At 46.9% G+C, this 23,685-nt stretch overlaps 1 protein-coding gene across 1 annotated transcript in view; it reads right to left on the bottom strand.

The window, feature by feature from the left end:
• Nucleotides 1-371: 371 nt before the first annotated feature.
• The window catches only part of LOC110507458 (leucine-rich repeat and fibronectin type III domain-containing protein 1-like protein), a 143,488-nt gene continuing 120,174 nt past the window's right edge, over nt 372-23,685 (bottom strand). Inside the window, exons 3-6 of the mRNA XM_021587462.3 lie at nt 16,872-18,245; nt 12,327-12,975; nt 1,676-1,729; nt 372-1,441 (exon numbers count right to left, since the gene is read on the bottom strand). Of these exons, the coding sequence (XP_021443137.2) occupies nt 12,417-12,975; nt 16,872-18,245 (1,933 nt within the window). The 3' untranslated portion in view covers nt 372-1,441; nt 1,676-1,729; nt 12,327-12,416. The remainder of the gene's footprint in view (nt 1,442-1,675; nt 1,730-12,326; nt 12,976-16,871; nt 18,246-23,685) is intronic.

The raw sequence follows: 23,685 nt of genomic DNA, 5'->3' as shown, positions 1-23,685 counted from the left end.
CAGTGCCTGTGGAAGGGCCTCAGAGGTGTCTGGCTATAACATAACCACTAGCATCTATAGACCTGTTACTTACTCAGTTGCTTCTCTAATATCTTTCCCACACTAATCTATGTCTGAGTTGAACTGAGCTGAGCTGGACTGGTTAAGTTACCATGAAAGCCTCTGGCGACCCTTAGTGGCAAAACCATACTTCTGTAACTGTCATTACATTGTCATAAGGTCAGTTTGGTTGAAAACTGACCAACAAAGCTGATGAAACTACTGCTTCTAATGCATTTTCTTAAAGTAAAACCAGTTTGACACTAAATGCAATTATTAATCTATGAATAGGATTATTTTCAGAAATTGTGTGAGTAATGTTGCTGCACATCTTCAAGAAAAATAATTTTATTTCTTTATAAATCCACATATTTGACCTATGAAAGCATAAAATTCCATCTCACGTTTTTTTCTTATTGTTGCTTCATAATTCAAAGGAAATATGGGTATCAAATCAGAGAAGATTGAAGGTGTATCTCACATACAAATACATACACAGTCAACAGTAAGGGGAAAAAGACTATTTGATCCGTGTTCCATCTTTTCAATTGGCAAGTGGTATACAATAGGGTCAGTTTCTTCTCTGTAAAGTTTGTGTCAGAATGAAACTTAACTCACCATTTCACCATCAAACCACAAGGCATTGCTTGTGCTGTAGGTTCATGTAATCAAACCAAACCAGGTTTTTGTTTTGTCCTCATCTTGAGAGCCCATGTTTTTGGCCAAATAATATTTTTTTTTCCCACCGTCATCCAAAATGGATGCATTTGATCTCATAATTGTTGAGTATACTATTCACTTGTCCATATAGACGGAGGGAGAGAGTGAGAGAGAGAGAGAGAGAGAGAGAGAGGGAGAGAGAGAGAGAGGATTATAAAGATTATAAAGTGCCCTAGAGATCACCGAACAACCGTTTGATATTGGTGCATCGACGTGACATCGATGGGTGCTAACACTTCCAAGGCCCTCGGGGGGGGGGGGGGGGACGACAAAACACTGTATCGCCATCTCTTATTGTATTCCTTTGGCATGTGACCGATCGTTAAGGGAGAGTGGAGCTTTATTACGAAACCCACAACATTTCATCAAAACCATCCAAGGGTGTTCCTCTGTAATAGGCAATTCCAATGAGAATCCCAAAAAAGTATTCCGAAAGGAATTTGAGGCGTCTGGGTTGTCAACTCATTCCTCACACAGTGAAAGAAGCCCCAGGTTTTGGAATAAATTTCCCTCCACTCCACAGGGCTGGATTACATCCCAGTTCCAGGTAGAATTGCATAAGTGACGGAACACAGCGATTCCATGGCATCCACCCATCTCTACTCCTAATGCTGTTCTTGGCTTCATATGTATTCTTTTGTGAGTTTGTTTTTCCAACTTCCTTGAACCAGGGGTACTTTACCTAGAGGAGAGAATTAAAGTAAACATCACCAAGGAATTGCCTAAACCCAGATTGTTCATTGTCTACTAGACAATCTAACGCAATAGAAAGAAAACACTATTTGTGTTGTACGTGTCCCTTCTTCCCTTCTCATTTTCCCTTTAAATCAGACATGCGTAACGTCATAACTTCACCATCTCTATGTAGAACTTGCATATAGAATTGAAATGTATGGCTCTCTGCCCCTAAACTCACCTTTCCATTCTCCCTCCCTCCACCTCAGAAGACGAGCATGGGTGATGTGCGAATCTGGAAGAGACAGGACACAGGAATCAGTGCACAAACCTCATCACCTGAGCTAAGAATTCCTGGAAAGTTCCCGTATGTCTTACCTGACCCCGGGGGGGTTCAATTCTGTAGATATGAATATCACATCTGGCTACGTGATTGCGCCTACTAGTTCCTTTTTTTTTTTAGACAGAGACACAGGATAATAAGATGGTGCTCTAGAAGGGCATAGGCCAGATTCAAACCCACGCCAGACCTGGCATATCTGTGTGATCAGAAGGCAACAGCAGTAACCACTAGACCACCCCAGGCCACACACGCCTACAGGTATTTGACAGTGTCTTACACATAGGTCTTGTTGAAAATGAGGTGATGAAAGCGGACCAAGACCATGAAGAAGCATATCTAAGAAGCTGGTTCACTGACTGATTTGGATAAGGTCGACCTTTCTCAATAGCAATGCTCACTGAGTCTCTGCATAGTCAAAGCTTTCCTTAATTTTTGGTCAGTCACAGTGGTCAGGTATTCTGCCACTATGTGCTCATTATAGTTTGCGCAGTTTTTTGGTTAATTCTTTCCAGTGTGGGGTCTGTTAGTGTTTGTGAACAGAGCCCCAGGACCAGCTTGCTTATCTTATGGGACTCCTCTGCAGGTTAATCTCTCTGTAGGTGATGGCTTTGTTATGGAAGGTTTGGGAATCACTTGGTTGTGGAATTGAATGGCTCTTTTCTGGATTCTGATAATTAGCGGGTATCGGCCTAATTCTCCACTGCATGCATTATTTGGTGTTTTACGTTGTACACAGAGGATCATTTTGTATAATTCTGGTTTGTGAGCAGACCCCAGACCTCACAACCATAAAGGGCAAAGGGTTCTATAACTGATTCAAGTATTTGTAGCCAGATCCTAATTGGTATTTCAAATTTGATGTTCCTTTTGACGGCATAGAAGGCCCTTCTTGCCTTGTCTCTCAGATCATTCACAGCTTTGTGGAAGTTACCTGTGGCGCTGATGTTTAGGCCAAGGTATGTCTAGTGTTTTGTGTGCTCTAGGGCAACGGTGTCTAGATGCAATTTGTATTTGTGGACCTTTTTTGGAACACCATTATTTTTGTCTTACTGAGATTTACTGTCAGATTTACTGTCTCTCTCTCTTTCTCTCTCTTGCAGTGCATGCTGGGAGTTTTTTGGAGTTTGAGTGTTTGGTGTGGAGGGCTCTATCCTAACTAACTTTCTTGATTATTTTCTTTACATGCTATTTTCTATGGTGCAGGGTTAATGCAAAATTTGTTTTAGCGGTATCCACAGTTTTTTCAAAGTTAGGGTGGAAGAGAACAGAGTAACTTTCCTGGGGTTTGGAAGGTGTCGTGTGCGCGATGGCTTCTCAGCCTAGCGTGGAGGAGATGCTATCCATACGGCATGGATTCAGGTGTGTTCCTGAGAATGGAGTTAAGGTGGAGGAGGTTCTGCTCGCAGTCGGTGAACAGGTAGGAGCTGAATTTATACACTCTGCTTCTAGAATGAACAAAGCTGTGGTTGTGTTCATGATAAGGGCTAATTTGGTTGGTAGGCTAATTGCTAGCGGAATATTTGTAAGGGATGTGTTGGTGTCAATTTCACCTCTCTCTACCCCTTCAACAAGAGTGGTAGTTGCACATTTGCCTCCGTTTATTATGGATGACCAAATCATGGTAGTTGCACATTTGCCTCCGTTTATTATGGATGACCAAATCATGAAAGAGCTGAGTCGTTTTGGTAAGTTTGCTGGCGGTTTTCGTGTACTGTCAGCAGGCTTTCAGGCAGATGCCGTTAAGCACGTTGTTTCGTTCCGGAGGCAAGTGTTTACGTTTCTGAACAACAATGAGCAACAACTAAATGTGCATTTTAAAGTGAGGCACGGGGAGGGGCTCTATGCAGGGTTTGCCAGCACAGATAGTCTACAGTGTTTTGAGTGTGGGGATTTGGGGCATAAGAGCTTTGCGTGCCCACATAAAGCCTGTAGACAAGGTGAGGGTACAAGCGCCAGTGGGGGAAATCGAGGTCAAAGTGCAGGGGGTAAAGAGATGCAGACAGCAGAAGCTGGGCCTAGTCATGCCAGGGAAGGTGGTGTAGATGAGGCTGGGCCTAGTCAGGCTAGAGATGGTGGGGAAGCGGAGGCTGGGTCTAGTCAGGCTGGAGATGGTGGGGTAGCTGAGGCTAGGCCTAGTTATGCTATGGAGGGTGGTGTAGATGATGCTGGGCCTAGTCAGGTTATTCTAGTGGATGAGGAGAGTATAGTGGGGAAGTGTAAGAGATAAGGGGGAGGAGGAGGTTGTCAAGCGGAAAAGGAAAAAGGGTGTGGACAAAGGCACCATGGAAATTTTGCCTGTTGCTGTGGGTGATGCCCTGACCAGAGAGGAAGGGCAGGTAGTCAGGTTGGGAGATGAGGAGGAAAGTGAGTCTGAGGAAGAGGATGAGGAGTTATTTTTTTCAGACTCCTCTTCAATGGGCCCGGAGCTGACAGCCAGTCAAGCAGAGGGGTCTAAGTACACGTTGAGAGAATTGCCAAGGTTCCTGAATGAGACTAAGGGGAAAAAAGTTAATCTTGAGGCTTTTTTTTCTGATCCTAGAAAGTTTGTAAGATCAGTACAACATGCTATGAAAAATGAGGGGCATGGTGTCCTCTCACCCAGGAAACGTTTTAGGTTGAGGAAGTGGGTCACAACAGTGCGTAAAGGTTTACCTTTTGACACTGTTTAGATGCATATTTTCTTTCTGACACTGGGGATTTTTGTGCTTTGCTATTGGTCTCTTTCTCTGCTGGCTTTTCTCCCACTTCTTATGGAGACTCTTCGGGTAGGCTCGCTCAATATAAATGGTGCCAGAGATGCGGGAAAGAGGAGTGAGTTGGGTGAATATGTAAAACAAAAGAAAGTACAGGTGTTGTTTCTGCAGGAGACACATAGTGATGTGTTGAATGAAGTCGATTGGGGGCTCTGGTGGAAAGAGGCAAGTGTGTTGAGCCATGGGACAAATCTTAGTGCAGGGGTGGCAGTCCTTTTTGCACCGGGGCTGTCTGTAAAACGTTGCTCCTCAAAGGAGGTGTGTAAAGGTAGGCTGCTTGTTGTTAAAGCAGAAATTAACAACATGGGTTTTGTCTTTATAAATGTGTATGCGCCTTACACAGGGAGAGAAAGAGGGGTTCTATTTGGGAGTCTTAGACAGGAACTCTCACAGGTAGCGCCTGAGGAGAAGCTGGTGGTCGGAGGGGACTGGAACTGTACAATGGATTTTACAAAAGACAGAAATGCGGAAGAGCCTCATTCAGTGGGAGTGTTAAGGGACATCCTTAATCAGTTCGACCTAGTGGATGTTTGCAGAACTAAACATCCAAACACAAGACAGTATACATGGGTGAAGGTTTTTTGTGCTAGGGTGAGTGCAGCCCTACTTGATCGGTTTTACATGTCTAGGAATCGGAGCAATAGGCTGCTGGGCGCTACCATTCTCCTGGTGGGGTTTTCGGATTATCACATAACCATGGCTCGGCTGTCTCTCACCAGGGCCCCGGCAGGCATCTTATTGGAAGTTCAATGCTCTTAAGCTCTTACAAGATGCCCCTTTTTGCTCAGGTTTCCAAACCTTTTGGGAAAGGTGGGGTCAGCGAAGAGAGGAGTATGAGTCTCTGAGTCAATGGTGGGATGTGGGGAAAGTCCAAATTCGGCTTTTCTGTCAATAGTACACAACTCTATCATCCTCAGAGGCTAGGAGAGTATTGGGGGAGGTAGAGATGGTGGGGCAAGGCAATGTAGGCCTCCAGGCTAATTTAGCTGAATTATGTAGCGACCTGGGCAGTTTTTTCCAGGTTAAAACAAAGGGAGCACTTGTAAGAGCTAGGTTCTCCATGCTCAAGGAGATAGATGCTCCCTTCTTCATTGGTTTGGATTGACAGAGTGGTGAAGCCAAGGGTATGCATTGTCTATGACTGTCTGATGGGCAGGTGAGATGCGGGAGCGGACTGTGGAGTTTCATACTGAATTGTATAGGGCAGAAGTGTGTGATCCTATGTGTGCTCAAGTCTTGTTCGCAGGACTCCCTAAGCTCTCTCTGGCACAGAGGGATGAAAGGGACATTCCTCTGTTGTCCCATGAACTGGCAGAGTCCGTAACCCAGATGTCCGCCGGTCGTGCACCGGGGGTTGATGGACTCCCAGTGGAGTTTTATAAAACATTCTGGGGAATAATTGGACAGGACTTATTTTGCGTGTTGCGTGAATGCGTCGGAGTAGGAGAGTTGCCGATGAGCTGCCGTCGGGCGGCTCTGACTCTTCTGCCCAAAAAAGAAGACTTGTGTGAACTTAAGAACTGGAGGCCTGTGGCATTACTCTGTGTGGACTACAAGATATTTGCCAAAGTCCTCTCTAACAGACTGAAGTCCCATTTGGACTCGATAGTACATAAGGACCAAACATATTGTGCACCGGGACGCTCAATCACGGACAACTTGTTCTTAATTAGGGACATGTCGGACTTGTCGAGAGGGACTTTGGGAAGAGTTTTTTGACCTGTGTGAAGATGTTGTATGCTGGGGCGTCATGTATGGTCAAGGTGGGAGGGGGGCTCAGTAGGCCAGTCTGGGTGAGGCAGGGCATTAGACAAGGATGCCCTCTATCTGGACAGTTATACACACTAGCCATTGAGCTTTTTTTAGGACTGTTTTGCAGGAGACTGCAGGGAGTGTGCTGGACAGGAATGGATGTGGTGACAGGCATAGCAGTGTCAGCATATGCAGATGATGTTTCTGTGATGGTCAGGGATGATCAGGATATGCAGGCACTAGAGATGAGTCTGAAGGTGTACGAGGGAGCTTCATCAGCTAAGGTAAACTGGGGCAAGAGCAAAGCTCTGTTATGTGGGGCATGGGGGGATAGGGCTCCTCCTCTGCTTTCAGGGGGTTTGCAGTGGGGTTGTGAAGGGCTTAAAGTGTTGAGGGTGTACCTGGGCTCAGAGAAGTGGGTAAGGAAGAACTGAGAGGGGCTTTCACAGGCAGTGGTGTCAAGACTGGCCAGGTGGAGGTGGCTCCTGTCCCAAGTGTCATATAGAGGGAGGGTGCTGATAATTAACAACCTGGTGGCATCTTCCCTGTGGCATAAACTGGCTGTCCTCAATCCCCCTGCCGGTCTGCTCGCAGACCTGCAACGCAAGCTGGTGGACTTCTTCTGGTCGGGCCATCACTGGCTGAAGGCAGCAGTGTTGTACATGACCGCTCACGAAGGAGGACAGGGCCTGGTGGAACTGGAGAGCAGGATGGCTGCATTCAGGCTAAAGGCGGTGCAGAGACTGCTGTACCATGCTGATGTTGGCTGGAGGGAGACAGCATGCGTGCTGCTGAGGAGAGCTGGTGGATTAGGGTTGGACCGGCAGCTGTTCCTCATGAAGCTGGAGAGGTTGAGTACAGCAGGTCTCTCAGATTTTTCTCCGCAATGCTGAGGGCCTGGCAGCTGCTAAGGCCCATACGAGAAGGGGGTGTGGAGCCTGAGCTATGGGTGTGGGAGGAGCCTATATTCCACAACCCAGCCATCCCTTTGAGATCGGTTCAGTCGGCCACCCTGCAGAGGCAACTGATGGCAGGGGGTTTACAAAGGCTGGGTGACCTGAGACTGCTGGGAGAGGAGGGGTGGAAAACCCCGGAAGTCTTGGCACAACAAACAGGAATAATGTCTCTTAGGCTGCTGGAGAGATTCCTGGAGGAGGTCCAGGAGGCACTGTCTGAGCCGGTAAGGGGGATATTTGAGCTGCCAAAGGGAGAGGGGCCACCAATGTTTCCACCACTGCAGGTAACAGCAGAGACTGGCAAGGGGGTCGGGAGGACTTGTTAGATTTTAACACTCTGAGCCTGGGGGAGTTTGAGGATGTGGGAGGTAAAGCCCTCTACAACCTCTGCGTTAAGGTTAGGAACATTAGAAGCCTAACAGGAGTGAAGGCACATCAGTGGCAGGGGGTATGTGGGGCCGAGAATATGGTGGGTACCAAAGAGGTCAGGGGACCTCCAGTGGAGGGTTCTTCATGGAGCCCTGGCCACAAACAGCTGGTTGGCACAGGTTGAACCGGGAATCGGGCAGGGGTGTCTTTTCTGTAAAATTAAAGTAACTGTGATTCATGTGTTTTCTGTGTGCACCATGTTAATGCCTTTAATGTCTCTGTTGGAATGTCTGTGTGAGAGGTTGGGGGTGGTTTTTACTGTTGGGATGTTCATAATGGGATACAGGTATTCGAGTAAGGAGAAAGCCAAATGTGTTTTGTTGAATTTTCTGTTTGCTCAGGCAAAGTTAGCTGTTTGGCTAACAAGGAGGAACAGGGTCAAAGGTGGAGAGCTAACAAACTCTTTACTATTGTTTAATGGGATGGTCTATAAAATGATAATGTGTAGAGATGTTTGAGGAGATATGGTGTGTTGGAGGGGCAGTCTGTATAGCTGGGAATGATGTTTTGGATATACGTTGTAGTAGTGGGAATTGTGATGTTGGTTTGTATCATGTGGTAGATAGAAAGGTGAGTATGGTAAATGTATGCAGTACAGGATATTTTTTTATTTTTTTATTTTTAAGGGTGCGGGTGAGTTTTAAATGAAAGACAAAGTCAAGTCTCTCTCTTTCTCTATTTCTGCAGTCCTTTCAATCTCTTCTCCATCCCTACCTCTTTCTCTCACTCTCTCTTTCAACCCCTCCATGTCTTTCTCTCTCTGTACACCACATCTTCTCTTATCAATCTCTCTACCATTGTCTTTGTTCTCATTGACTCTTAAACTTGTTTCCTCTTAAACTTGTCTCTGCTCTCCAGTCTCTCTCTCTCTCTCCCTCTCTCTCTAGTCTCTCTCTCCAGTCTCTCTCTCCAGTCTCTCTCCAGTCTCTCTCCAGTCTCTCTGCTCCCCAGTCTCTCTCTCCAGTCTCTCTCTCTGCTCTCCAGTCTCTCTCTCTCTCTCTCTCTCTCTCTCTCTCGCTCTCCACCCCCTCCTTTCCTCCTGTTGCCAGTAACTCTGTCAGCCTCATTGTGTCGCTGTGAGAAACACAGGGCCTCCTGGGAGTGATCTGTCATCTCCTCGCTGGCTGTCTGATGCTCCTAGATGAATTATGGATGCACAGACACTGCAGGTATTTCACAGCTAAACGCTGAGCACGGAGGCTGAGGAAGAATACTACCTCATCTGCCTCATCCAGGCCTGTCACAGAGAGAGAACACTGCCTGCTGCTGCCCACAGCTATAAACATGCAGCCATTCATTGAGCCAACTAAACTGTCTTCTTGAAGAAGACTATGATCGACAGGGTCTAATCACTCGGTCATCTGAGACAAAAATAGCTCTTCCTACTAAATGGATATGTAATGCAACCAGGACTCATAAACTGCTCAACAACAAAAACAACTGATCCCAAAGGAGAGCTGCATGGATTGCTTCACTGCTGCAGCAGTTGATGACTCAATTGGCAAGCTATTACATGAGGTCAATGATCGTAAGGTTGATAATCTCTTAGCTTAGGTCAGGGGTTCCCAAACTTTTTTCGGCCCTGACCCCATTTTGATACCTGAACATTTTCACGACCCCACCCATGTGAAAAAAAGCATGTAATTAACAGCCAATGTTCACTTTTTTATTTGGGGCTATGACAGTTAACTTAAAAACAGTATTTCTGATTGTCTTCTCAACTCACCATCACATTATTTTAATGTGGGGCTATATGACAGTCAATTGCAAATTAGTCTGACATAATGTCTCTTATCTCACCACCACTAATGAGGTAGGTGTGCTGGATGCATGTCACATTGGAGCTTCTTAAAGTCAGGGGGCGGGGTCGACAGTGCGCACCTCATCTCTGCTGTCATCCAACCTGGATCGATATTTGGTTTGAATGCAGAAGAGCGCACTGAATCCAGCTTAACACAGACATGAGCTGGTGAAGGGTAGCCTACCATGGGTTACAGAGCACTTTCAAAGCATATGGGAACTTTGAAAGATAAGAGGTCAAATCATGACGTCAGTGATCTTTAGTTCGGAAAGTCAGAGCTCTAGAATAAAGCCCGAGCTCCCGAGTTGGAATTCCGAGTTGGATTAGCGTTCAAAATGATTTTTCCCCACCTGGAGCTTGTTTCCTTACGAGTTCCCAGTTGTCTAGAATGCACTGACGTCAGAAGTCTGAGATTTCCGAGTTCCCAGTTGTCTAGAATGCACTGACGTCGGAAGTCTGAGATTTCCGAGTTCCCAGTTGTTATGAACTTCGCACTAATACTCAGAGGGAGACGGTAGGTTATTCCCTTTGAGTCAGGAACCAAAACTCCTCTGTATTGAACTGTGAATGCGTTGTCTGCAGCATGACAGCTCGATCAGCTTTGGACTGTCAACTGAGCCAGGATCACAGTTAAATGGATTGGGAAGTCGGTCCATCCTAAAGTGCTCTTCCAAGCATTGGGAGGTGAGCAGTCATCGCTCGTGTGGGACACCTTACTGATGCTGTTTCTGTTATATTTCTTTTCATTACTCAGAAAGTCAACCAAGTCTGTTTTTTTAATTTTTTATACATCCATTGTGAATGACAACATTTCCTCTCTCAATGGGAAAAATCTCTCCAACACTCCCCCTCGATAACCACCAAGCCTCGGTGTGAAATAGAACATTGTCATGCTCTGATCCCATATTTCCACATAGTTTTGCGAACAGGTGTGCACGCAGTGGATGCGGTTTGATATAGTTTCCAATCGAAGTTACCTGTTGCAGTATATCTCCGAGTTCTCTGCTCAGCTTCTTTGCCCCCAGTTGCTCTCGGTGTATCATACAATGCATCCATATGGCAGAGGGAGACACATTCAGAACTAGAGTGCAGAGGCTTGTCCTCCACCCCGGGACAGATAGAGCCCCATCTGTACAAAAACCCAGAATTCGATCCCATATGGAATATGTTTTTTTGTCAATTATAGCCATGCAGCACACTGAACATCCCCTATGCAGTTTCATTCTCGGAAATCGCGAGACACAACACCATGTTCTGTGAATAGCATCGCCCGACATGTATAGTGAACAAAAGTCAATGCTTGAGCATCTCGGCCCTCACAGCTAACGTCCTTTTGGAGAGCATCAGCTGCGGAGTTTTTGAGTCGTTCAGTCTTGAGTTTCCACTTTGTTTAACAGTGTTATCTGACAAAGGTATTGATGTGAGTCCCACACATTGTTGTCACCATATCAATTGCGGCCGGCAGTATCAAGGTCTCTGCAGTCGTGTGTGGTTTCATAGCGTAGCAGGCCTAGCCGTTCCCCGTGGGAATGATTCAAGTGCAACGGTCAAGTGCGGCCTTTTCCCATGATCTGAGGGCGCTCTCTGGTTGAATCTTTTAGATTTGAATCATTTTCATTTAGATTTTTAAGGTTAACCACATTACAATGATTTTGAGATACAAAGATACTATTATTTTTTCTCAGAATACATTATAATATCATGTATAACCTTTTTTTGTCATACACAAATATATATGACATAAAAAGGTTATACATACTACTGTATTATTTTTTTCTCTGGACTTTTTGAAATTCTCCTGCAACCCAATTTTCATATCATGCCACCCCACATGGGGTCGCGACCCCTAGTTTTGGAACCGCTGGCTTAGGTTAACATTACCAAGGGAATACCTGAACATACCCATAGGGGTCGCTATTACGCATGTGGCTGCCATTTGCCTTTTCTAACCTAACAAGGTTCTGACCCTTGTTTAAAAGTAACTTCCAGCTGCTAGTGACATAGCCTGTAGCTTGCCCTCCAAAAACGAATCAGAATAACACAAATGCCTTAGGAAGCCCCAAAGATGACTTCAAACCCTCGTTAGTACACTGAGTGTGCTAATATGCGGGATGATGTTGGTGGGCGGCAGAGACACCGATGACAGTGTTTAAAAAGCCACAGAGCTGTCCCGGGCCCAGCTCAGTTCATTTGTATTTGGAGAGCGCAGATGTAGAGGAGATTGTGCTATACTGCGGATATTAAACTTACAACAAACATCTCAGGGCCAGCGAAGTCAGCTATGATTGGTTTGTGTGTGTGTGTGTGTGTGGGGGGGGGGGGGGAAATCCCATCGGGCAGCGAGGGAGAGAGGAAGGAAGTAGAGAGAGGGGGGACGTGGAGCGAGTAAGCACAGCTTGCCGTCCTTTATGTGCTGTGTGATTTTATGATGATTGCCTATTCCCATCAGTCCTGGGGACTTGGCGTGAGGCACGAGCAAAGCCTGCCTGCAGTCATCGCTGAAGCTCAATAGGACTAGTTCACTGTACTATTTACTACGCTTCATTTAAAGAGGAAAATACTATACAGCAAAAGTACTGCACTTTGTCAAGACAAGCCCCTCGAAATAGACACTGCATGCAGATGCACCTAGACTTATAGGAACACAGCATGTACACACAAAACACACACACACACACACACACACACACACACACACACACACACACACACACACACACACACACACACACACACACACACACAATCTGTAAACTACACACATCTGTAAGCTCTTACAGAAGCAGTCTGCAGAATTGTTAATGAATACAGATGAGCCCTGAGCACTTGCCCAGACTTGTCTGACAGGAATCACCCACCTTGGACACGAGATAATCCTTGGTAAGGCAGAGGGACCCCAGCACCAGGAAATAAAAAGGGGGTGGGGTGGGGAAGTCCCAGATCCTGTGTTATTGTGATATAGCATCCTGGTCCTTCACTGACTTCCCGTAGTCTGGGTTCAAGTCCACTACGGTGGTCCCTTTCAAGGGCCCTCCGAAGCCCCCTTCCGAGGCCTGATGGGGTCCCTCGTGCCCTACCCTGTCCACTGGGCCAGGAGGCATGGGCTTATTAGCCGAGCCTGAGGAGGAAGGGGGGATGGGAGGGCCTCCCCCGCCCGCCGCCTGGCCTCCGTTGGTCTGAGAGCACACGTTGCTGACATGTGCCGCCTTCTGCTTGTAATGGTTGCTGTGCAGCTTGTATTTCATGAGGAGGATGAAGATGAAGACAAGCACGGACGCCACTATGATACCGCCGATCACGATAATCATGGTTCCGCCCAGGAATTGGTCGTGGAGGGAGCGGCACTGACGATACTCGCGCTCTGTGGTGAAAGCCACGCAGCCCACCAGGCGGGTGCCGGTTAGGGCCGTGACGCCATCGTCGTACACCGCCAGCACACACAGGTCATAATCCCGTTGAGTGGCCAAGTCACTGAGTAGGAAGAACTTATGAGACGCAGGGATCATCCTGAGAGAGAGAGCGAGAGAGAGTGAGAGAGAGAGAGAGAGAGAGAGAGAGAGAGAGAGAGAGAGAGAGAGAGAGAGAGAGAGAGAGAGAGAGAGAGAGAGAACAGACAACCTCAGAGTGAACAATGTTATTGACAGAGTGAACATTCTAGCAGTAATCCGAAAACTGAAAGCTTGTATGAAGGCAGTGAACTCAACAACCTTTACTTTCAGTACCTGGAGATTACGTTTAACCTTTACTACCCTGACCACACACTTTCATGCTCTCCTCTCATTCTGCACTCTCCATTGTCAGGTTTACTTTCTGTCTTACAAACACTAGACCACACATTGGCTAAGGTGTGTGAGTGTGTATGTGTGTGTCTGAGCACGTTCCTGCATGTGTGTGTGTGTGTGTGTCTGAGCACGTTCCTGCATGTGTGTGTGTGTGTGTGTCTGCTGCTACCCCGGTGGCTAGCGTGCCAAACTGCTCCATTTATCAACAGGGACATAGGGGCCCGGGGGCTCCGAGGTGACGAAACATGGAGCGGAATTCCAAAGCGCGACATGCCCAAGGGGTGACAGCGTGGGTGACAGTGTGTGCATTAAACATTTCTCCTCTAAACGCAGGCGCCAGCGGGGCCAACCTCTACGCTCACACGGCGAGATTCGTACTGTCTCAGAGTACCCTGCTCTGCCCTGCCTTATCCACAGGTTACACCTGCTGTGTCCATTAAACTGACGTACTACCGTTACTACGCTCTTGCCACCCTGTTTATCCACTGTATTCTCTGCCACCCATAAAGTTAGTGTCATATTATGGTCTGGTGTTTAACTATGAAGTAAAAGCTTTGTGACGTTACTTGTATTGCTGCGTGTTATTACTTTCTATTTTATCTCTCTCTACATTGTTGGGTAAGTAAGCATTTCACTGTTAGTCTCCGCCTGCTGTTTTTACGAGGCATGTGAAGAATAACATTAGATTTGATGTGAACAGAAAAACGCATGAACTCTCCATACTGTAAATCGCTCTGGATAAGAGCGTATGCTAAAGGATCAAAATGCTAAATGTACGTTTTCAATTCCGTGAACGTTTCCTTGAACGAAAGAAAGGAAACGAGAAGATCAAACTACTAAGGTAGGTGGAATCTCACTAATTAGGGGGAATTGTCTTGATGTTGTTCTGCACGCCCCGGAGCATATACGCTCATCATTAGTGGATGTTCTGGATGAGTGGAGGTCACTAGCCGCCCACAGAAGGGTCTGGCCATTTCGTTAGTCCTCAGCCTAGCATGCAGTCTAGGTATAAAAAGGGAGGTCGCCCGGTTCAAAAAATAATAGGCCCCAATATACTGTATCTTCAGATGTGTCGACATCCATATCCTCTGGTGGGGCTTTGAGGGACATGGAGGAGAAGGCTGGGTCCTCTGCATGCAATGGGGAGGAGGTGGTGGGGATGGTGAGAGAGTAGCGGGAGCTCTCACTGATGTAGTCAGACCTGACCTTGCCATAACTCCGTTCACCAGTCTATCACATTAGAGATGGGAATATGGATGCTACAGGCAGGGGGCCAGGAGGGGTTAGGGGAACATGAAGGAGTGTGTGTGTGTGTGTGTGTGTGTGTGTGTGTGTGTGTGTGTGTGTGTGTGTGTGTGTGTGTGTGTGTGTGTGTGTGTGTGGTGTGTGTGTGTGCGTGTTTACTCTTGCGCGCGCGTGTCTGATCATGGATGTGAGTGTGTGCTGAAACCACATGCTGCCTATAATGGCTTTAACATAGGATAGTTCTCATCCTCTCATGTAAGACTGTCTCCGAAGAGGCCATACAAACATAAAGGCAATTAGGTAGGGATATCTGGAGTCAAAAGATGGACAGAGAGAGGGAACGAAAGGAAGAGAAAATAGAGAGTGCAGTCGACTTGATGTATGAAAGAAGAAAGAGACTGAGGAAAGCTGATCCCGTCACAATCCTCTCCTGTTTTCAGCACAATGTTAATGTGTCTGAGAGGATATTAGCTGTCCTCAGCCACCGCGTCCCTTCATTACCCACTCCCTCCATCTCTGACCTCCCAAATTCCACACAACCGTCAGTCCACACAGAGCTGGACTCATGTGTGCCTAATTGATTAAGAAAACGGATTCCGATTACTTTGCAGTGCCATAAACCAAAGGCCTCCATGTGCTTTTTTGCATAATTAACAGCAAATTGCTTCTCCCATGTGTCTTTTTTGTCTTCATCCATCCTCAGGGAAAGGCCGGAAGTTAATTAGGTACTAACAGGGCTGCTTCAACGGAGAATCACGCCACAGTGCAATGTTGAAGAGGGCCGTGGTGTAATATAAAAATCGAATCAATAGATTAATTTCTGTCTTTTAACGAATCTCTCCGTCCGTCCATTATAGGCTTGTGGAATAATCCACTCTGTGAGTGCCGTGAAGTGCTTCAACAGAGAGGTGAATGGATCTGAGCTCGCTGGCTATTTTTGCCGTGGGGTAGGAAACCCCCCCCCCTCTCCCCTTAAGACTTCTAATGTTGTACAGTACTCTCACTTCTAAAAATCTTTAATAACATTAGCTGGTGCTGCAACACTCATGGGGATGTTTTCTACTGCACCTCCTATAAAAAATAATGAGCCACTGAACAGCGAATTTAAAGAAATCTTTGAAAGCTCAAGAGGAGAATATTGCCCTAGGAGAAGAAAGGGGTTCGCAGCCGACTCTGGGGGAATTTAATGGCCGCCGATTTCTCTGGTTTTCACTTTGAGGAGAGAATTCTTTTTTTTCTGTTAATGTTCCACTTGATTCTTAGCAGAGACAAACAGAGGGCTGTAGTGACTGTGGGAGTGACCCCCCTTTCTTCTCTGTGTAAATCGGGATGTTTCAGGTGTTTTATGCTCTCTGCAACAGTCATTCTCTGAAATCTATGAAATGGAGGAGGCTCAGAAACCACTGTTCCCATAAGAACAGATTATTTTCATTCCTAAAGTTGGGGTGAAGAGTTCAACACAACTGTGCCTCATTCAAAAGCAGTTATCAAACACTGCCTTCTGGAACGGATTGCACTTCACTGGGGTAATGTGTTTACATCAGTTTAACTCTGCACTGGGATTCCTTTGGGTGCTATAGAAAATATTTAATATTTTCTCTCACTGAAGTTAAAACCTCTATTGTCCACGGCTTACAAATAATCACAATCACTTAAAAGTCTGGACAGTATATTGTTATTTCTGATAGGAACAATACTGAATTACAAAAGCCAAACTCAACACTTTTCAAAACTCTTCCATGACACTTACAGTACGAGTGAGTCATTACAGTAAGAGTGAGGCTTTGCAACCTTCAGTCCATTGTGCCATTGAATGCTTGGCCTTTGATACTTGGGAGTCAACCCACCTAATAAAACCTCTGAATCTGATATCAGAAAGGTCAATATTGAACTGCATCTCCATCTCAGTTCTATGGAGATGATTGATGGCAACAAGTTCTCTTCTTATAGGCTCTTCACTGCCAGACATATTATAGCTAATGGCTACTGCACAGTAATGCTACATAGGTTGGTGTGGCAATAGATGTCTGCACATTGAGTCATTCCAACACATTTTCTACAGAACTTCTTTGTCGTTTTCCCTGTGGGCATCATGTTCTAGTGTTTCTGCAGTTCTCTCTGTGACTTCTTTAGCGATGACTACATTCATTATCAACGTGATTCAGTGCCTCTCTAAACCAGGCTGTTTATGGGGATCAATTTGGAGGCTCATGAACTGTCGAAGAACAACAAGAGACCCACAGTATGCAATGCCAGACGTGAAGACCGCCTTCCACACAAAGATACCAGTTGGCTTTATAGGGATAACATTAACCACCCCCCCATAGAGATCATCTTATATGATATTTTTGTAAAAGCATGTGGTTCCCAGCTCACCTGTATATGAGGATGTCGTCGGAGGAGCTGTTGTACTGGATCTGGTACATACGGACCCCCGGAATGTGGTCCTGAGGGGGCCATCGGATGGTGACCGAGGTCGAGCTCAGCTCTGACACACTGACTCTCTGATGGTCATTGCGGGCGTGGCCCCCGCTGGCGTTGGACTTGATGGATGTGGGGATGTCAGAGGGGCCAGGTTCGGGCTCCAGCTTGGGGTCAAAGTGTGGCGAGGGGTTAACCACCAGCTCCACGGGCGCCGTGGCCTCACCGGCGGCGTTGGATGCGATGCATGTGAACTTCCCAGAGTCCTTCACAGTGGTGGTGAGGATGTCCAACGAGCCGTTCTCATAGCAGAGGGTGCGGGACGTGTTCCCAATCAGCTTCCCCTCGGGGCTGACCCAATGCGTGGAAGGTTCTGGGTCGCCCACTGACTTACAGCGCAGGCTCACCTCCTGACCCTCCATCACAAACATCTTGGAGGTGTGCCGCGTGATCATGGGTGGCTCGCACACAAACTCCTCCTCACGGATGGTCCAGAAATACTTGCCGGCGAGCTCTCGGGGGGAGGCGCAGGTCTCCAGGTCGTCTTCCCTGGTCAGCCTCCTCAGCCACACTAGCTCACAGTTACAGTGCAGCGGGTTCCCACCGAAGCTCAGCACCAGGGATGTGAGTGGAGAACCTTTCAGCTTAGCGTACACTGGGATCCTCAGGAACAGGGGATCTGGAGGGATTTTCTTCAGCTTGTTGGAGGTCATGTCTAGACGCGCCAGCTTGTGCAGGTTGGAGAAGATGCCCTCGGGGACCATCTCTATGAGGTTGTGGTCCAGACTGAGGGTGTTGACACTGGCCAGCAGGCCAATGGTCTCCCAGGGAATGTTCACCAGGTTGTTGTAGGACAGGTCCAGGTCTTCTAGGGTCTCCAGGAAGTCCTGGAAGGCCCCCTCTGAGATGCTGTGCAGCTGGTTGTTGGCCAGGATCATGTGCCTGAGGTTGACCAGGCCCTGGAAGTGGGTGTCGTCCAGCATGGTGAGACGGTTGGCGTCCAGGTGCAGGGCGTGCAGGTCCTGCAGGTCGGCGAAGGCATACGGCTTGATCTGGCTAATGGTATTGCGCGACAGCGTCAGGTGGATGAGGCTGCTCATGTTGGCAAAGTCACGGTGACGAAGGGTGGTGATGAAGTTGTCCATGAGGCGCAGCTCGGCAGTCTGCCGGTCAATGTTTGGCGGCACGAAGAGCAGGCCTGTCTTGGCGCAGAGAACAGTATAGGAGGGCATGAGGTTCTGGCAGGTGCAGCGCTTGGGGCACAGCATGGTGACGACGGGCGCAGCGAGGAGGGCCAGGCACAGGAGCAGGCGCTCCATGGCTAGGCTCCTGGAAGACAAGGGGAAAGGCTATTAGCATACAACAACAATGAAAACAGCATTGAAAAAAAGAACAAATACAATGAAAACAACAACATTGTTATCATTGTATTTGTTGTTTTGGGATGGATAGAAATAACCTTTACGCTGATAGCTGTAAATATAAAATTTCTAAAATGAAATGCTTACATTTTTATCAGGGACCTGAAAACAGAGAATCTATTTAAATAAGGCTAAGGATTTTTTCAAGAATAGATACAGTTCATTACAAATTTTGTTGCATTACAGCCTTTATTAAAATGGATTATATTGTTCTCATCAATCTACACACAATAGCCCATTATGACAAAAAAAAAAAAATTTAAAATGAACACTATCAGTCAAAAGTTTGGACACACCTTCTCATTCAAGGGTTTTTCTTTATTTTTACTATTTTATACATTTTAGATTAATGGCGAAGACATCAAAACAATTAAATAAAACATATGGAGTCATGTAGTAACCAAAAAAGTGTCTTCAAAGTAGCCACCCTTTGCATTGATGACAGCTTTGCACACTTGTCACATTCTGACCTTAGTTCTTTTGTTATGTCTTTGTTTTAGGTTGGTCAGGGCATGAGTTGGGGTTGTCTATGTTTGTTTTTCTATGTTGTGTTTTGCGTTTGGCCTGGTAAGGTTCAATCAGAGGCAGGTGACCTGCGCCAACTCCCCGTGCTTACCGTGGAGAGAGGTGGACCGGGCAGGCACCGTGTTATGCCGTGAGGCGCACGGTGTCCCCGGTGCGCAGGCATAGCCCGGTGCATTACATCGCAGCTCCTCGTATCAGCCGGGCTAGAGTGGGAATCGAGCCAGGTGTCATGAAGCCGGCGCAGCGCATCTGGTCTCCAGTGCGTCTCTTTGGGCCGGGGTACATGGTTCCAGCCCTACGAATGGTGTCCCCGATTCGCCAGCACAGCCCAGTGCTGTCTATTCCACCTCGCCGCACTGGCCTGGCTACGGGGAGTATCCAGCCAGGTAGGGTCGTGCAGGTTCGGTGCTCGAGACCTCCAGTGCGCCTCCAGAGTCCGGTCTATCCGGTGTCTCCTCCACGCACCAGGCCTCCGGTGGCTGCCCCCCGCTCCAGGCTGTCTCTCAGTCTCCACCCTACAGGTGCTCCCGCCTGTCCAGCGCTGCCAGAGTCTCCCGCCTGTCCTGAGCTGCCGGAGCCGCCCGCCTGTCCTGAGCTGCCGGAGCCTGCCGCCTGTCCTGAGCTGCCGGAGCCGCCCGCCTGTCCTGAGCTGCCGGAGCCGCCCGCCTGTCCTGAGCTGCCGGAGCCACCCGCCTGTCCTGAGCTGCCGGAGCCGCCCGCCTGTCCTGAGCTGCCGGAGCCGCCCGCCTGTCCTGAGCTGCCGGAGCCGCCCGCCTGTCCTGAGCTGCCGGAGCCGCCCGCCTGTCCTGAGCTGCCGGAGCCGCCCGCCTGTCCTGAGCTGCCGGTGCCGCCCGCCTGTCCTGAGCTGCCGGAGCCGCCCGCCTGTCCTGAGCTGCGGGAATCTCCCGTCCATTGGGGACCCGTTGCTAGGATTCCAAGTCCAAGGTCGGCGGCGAGGGTCGCCGCTCGAATGGCGCCACGGAGGTGGGTTAAGAGGCGGGGAAAGACTATGGTGGAGTGGGGTACACGTCCCGCGCCAGAGCCGCCACCGCGGACAGACACCCACCCAGACCCTCCCCTATAGGTTCAGGTTTTGCGGCCGGAGTGGTACTGTCACGGTCTGACCTTAGTTCTTTTGTTATGTCTTTGTTTTCGGTTGGTCAGGGCGTGAGTTGGGGTGGGTTGTCTATATTCGTTTTTCTATGTTGTGTTTTGCATTTGGCCTGGTATGGTTCTCAATCAGAGGCAGGTGTCGTTAGTTGTCTCTGATTGAGAATCATACTTAGGTAGCCTTTTCCCACCTGTGTTTGGTGGGTGATTGTTTTCTGTCTTTGTATGTCACCAGACAGGACTGTTTCGTTTCAGTGTTCTGTGTTTAAATAAACTCATCACGTACCACGCTGCGCATTGGTCCTCCGATCCTTGCTACTCCTCCTCAGAAGAGGAGGAAGACGAACGTTACAACACTCTTGGCATTCTGTCAACCAGCTTCATGAGGTAGTCACCTGGAATGCATTTCAATTAAAACAGGTGTGCCTTGTTAAAAGTTCATTTGTGGAATTTATTTCCTTCTAAATGCGCTTGAGCCAATCAGTTGTGTTGTGACAAGGTAGGGATGGTATACAGAAGATAGCCTTATTTGGTAAAAGACCAAGTCCATATTATGTCAAGAACAGCTCAAATAAGCAAAGAGGAATGACAGTTCATCATTACTTTAACACATGAAGGTCATTCAATCCGGAAAATGTCAAGAACTTTGGAAGTTTCTTCAAGTGCAGTTACATCAGCCATCAAGCGCTATGATGAAACTGGCTCTCATGAGGAACGACACAGGAAAGGAAGACCCAGAGTTACCATTAGAGCTAACTGCACCTCAGATTGCAGCCCAAATAAATGCTTCACAGAGTTCAAGTAACAGACACATCTCAACATCAACTGCTCAGAGGAGACTATGTGAATCAGGCCTTCATGGTCGAATTTTTACAAATAAACCACTACTAAAGGACACCAATAAGAGAAAGAGACTTGCCCGGGCCAAGAAACACGAGCAAAGGACATGAGACCTGGGAAAGTTGTGCTTTGGTCTGATGTGTCCACATTTGAGATTTTTGGTTCCAACCGCCATGTCTTTGTGAGACTAAAGGTAGCTGAATGGATGATCTCCGCATGTGTGGTTCCCATTGTGAAGCATGGAGGAGGAGGTGTGATGGTGTGTGGATGCTTGCTGGTGACACTATCAGTGATTTATTTAGAAATCAAGGCACACTTAACCAGCATGGCCACCACAGCATTCTGCAGTTATACGCCATCCCATCTGATTTACACTTAGTTCCACAATCATTGTTTTTCAACAGGACAATGATCTAACACACTATTTGGCCAAGGAGGAGAGTGATTGGAGTGCTGCATCAGATGCCCTGGCCTCCACAATCACCCGACCTCAACCCAATTGAGATGGTTTGGGATGAGTTGGAGTGTAGAGTGAAGGAAAAGCAGCCAACAAGTGCTCAGCATGTGTGGGGACTCCTTCACGACTGTTAGAAAAGCATTCCAGATGAAGCTGGTTGAGAGAATGCCAAGAGTGTGTGAAAAGCTGTCATCAAGGCAAAGGGTGGCTACTTTGAAGAATCTCAATTAAAACAAAATATTTGTATATGTTGAGCACTTTATGGTTACTACATGACTCCATATTTGTTATTTAATAGTGTTGATGTCTTCACTATAATACTACAATGTAGAAAATAGTAAAAAATAAAGAAAAACCCTTGAACGACTGGTACTGTATATTAAAACCCTCCGTAAATATCACAATTACCTAAGTAATCAGACCCTTTACTCAGTACTTCATTGAAGCACCTTTGGCAGCGATTACAGCCTCAAGTCTTCTTGGGTATGACGCTGCTAGCTTGGCACACCTGTGTTTGGGGAGTTTCTGACATTCTTCTCTGCAGCTCCTCTCAAGGTATTTCTGTTTTTCATTTTTAAATACATTTGCTAAAAATTCAAAAAACCTGTTTTCATTTTGTCATTATGGGGTATTGTGTGTAGATTGATGAGGAAAAATGTATTTAATCCATTTTAGAATAAGGATGTAACGTAACAAAATGTGGAAAAAGGTAAGGGTTCTGAATACTTTCCGAATGCACTGTACCTAGTCCATTCCCAGACCTGTTCCCTAAAGGTGTGCTTGGATATGAAAACATGCACGCTTTACTACAGTTTGGTCAGAATGTCATGACGTGAATTAGTTGCAGGTTCGCCAAGATAACGGGGATATCTGTGGAGGCTACAGAAAGAGAAGATATCAATGCTGCTCCCTTGACACCGCACTTCATTCTACCACACCCCACCACTTCAAACCATTATGACACCCCATCTGTCTATAACACACACTCAAATAGAATTTCACAAGGCAATCCTTTATGTACATATTCAGAAATGCTCCAGAATAGCTAATGGATATCTGTTACGAGATCCTTTGTTTATTGTTTGTGCACACCATTCCATTCTCATAACGTTTACATAGAAATGCATGAACATAATTATTTCCCACTGCCAGGGAACCCACTCTGAATATCAATGCTCTAACTGCAGGGGTATGAAAGAGATGGACTTTCAAGCGGGGAAGAGGAGGTGGGAGAAGGTGGAGAAAACTTGGATGTGTAGTTACGGCTCTCTGCCAGGTGGGGGAGATATCGAGCCACACAGGTGGTATATCAGTAGGGACTGAGATAGGAGAGCTGCTCTCTGCTCTGCTAAGGCGAGCCAGATATCAGAGGCAGAGAAAAAGACAGTGCGGTGTCTCAGTGACACGCCCAGGCAGGGCTGAGCTCCCTGCTCTACATTATAGGGAGGATGAGAAGTAACAGCACCCCCGGAGAGAGAGCCATTACCTCTTGACAACTAACTAAGAAAAAACGCAATGGGAAAAGGTACCGATGTCAATGCATGTCAGTGGTGGACTATTTCATGCAGGCGCATTAGCTATAGAGGCCTATCAGTGGAGGTTCCTGAGGGGGCTAATAATAATGGTTGGAATGGAGTCAATGGAGTGGAATCAACCACATGGAAACCACGTGTTTTATGTGTTTGAGACCATTCCGTTGACTCCATTCCAGCCATTATTATGATCCGTCCTCCCTGCAGAAGCTTCAACTGAGGCCTAGGTACTCGACTTAACAGTAAAGTATGATTGAGTCATGGCATTCATATCGATGAGTAGTCAAGTGCAATTTACATACAGTACCTACACAGCACATTCTTCGGTGTTAAATCAACACTGAGCGTGTTAAATTTAATACTGGTCCTTATTCTTGATACGTACGGGATACTGTTGAGAGTGAAAAGCCCAGCAGCGTTGCAGTTTTTGACACAAACCGGTGCGCCTGGCACCTACTACCATACCCCGTTCATAGGCACTTAAATATTTTGTCTTGCCAATTCACATTATGAATTGCACACATACACAATCCATGTCTCAATTGTCTCCATCTTAAAACTCCTTCTTTAACCCGTCTCCTCCCCTTCACTGATTGAAGTGAATTTTACGAGTGACATCAATAAGGGATCATATAGTAGCCGTCACATGGATTCAACTGGTCAGTCGATGTCATGGTGTTTTTTACACTGGGTGTATATATAACCTTTTTTAGTAAGGTTATTTAAACTCCTCCAAAGAACCACAAAGTTTCTGTGTAGAAAAATATCTCATTTTTTTCTCAGAGTGTATAGACTTCATTTTTATACAAACATTCAAAACGTAGCCTACAGTGCGAAACTTGAAAGAACTTGTGGTTCTCACAGTCAAACGAAATGATACAATG

The sequence above is a fragment of the Oncorhynchus mykiss genome, chromosome 27 (assembly GCF_057628025.1).
Source record: "Oncorhynchus mykiss isolate SJ-2025 chromosome 27, ASM5762802v1, whole genome shotgun sequence".
NCBI classification, from domain to species: Eukaryota; Metazoa; Chordata; class Actinopteri; order Salmoniformes; family Salmonidae; genus Oncorhynchus; species Oncorhynchus mykiss.
This window is presented reverse-complemented; position numbering and strand designations above follow the sequence as displayed.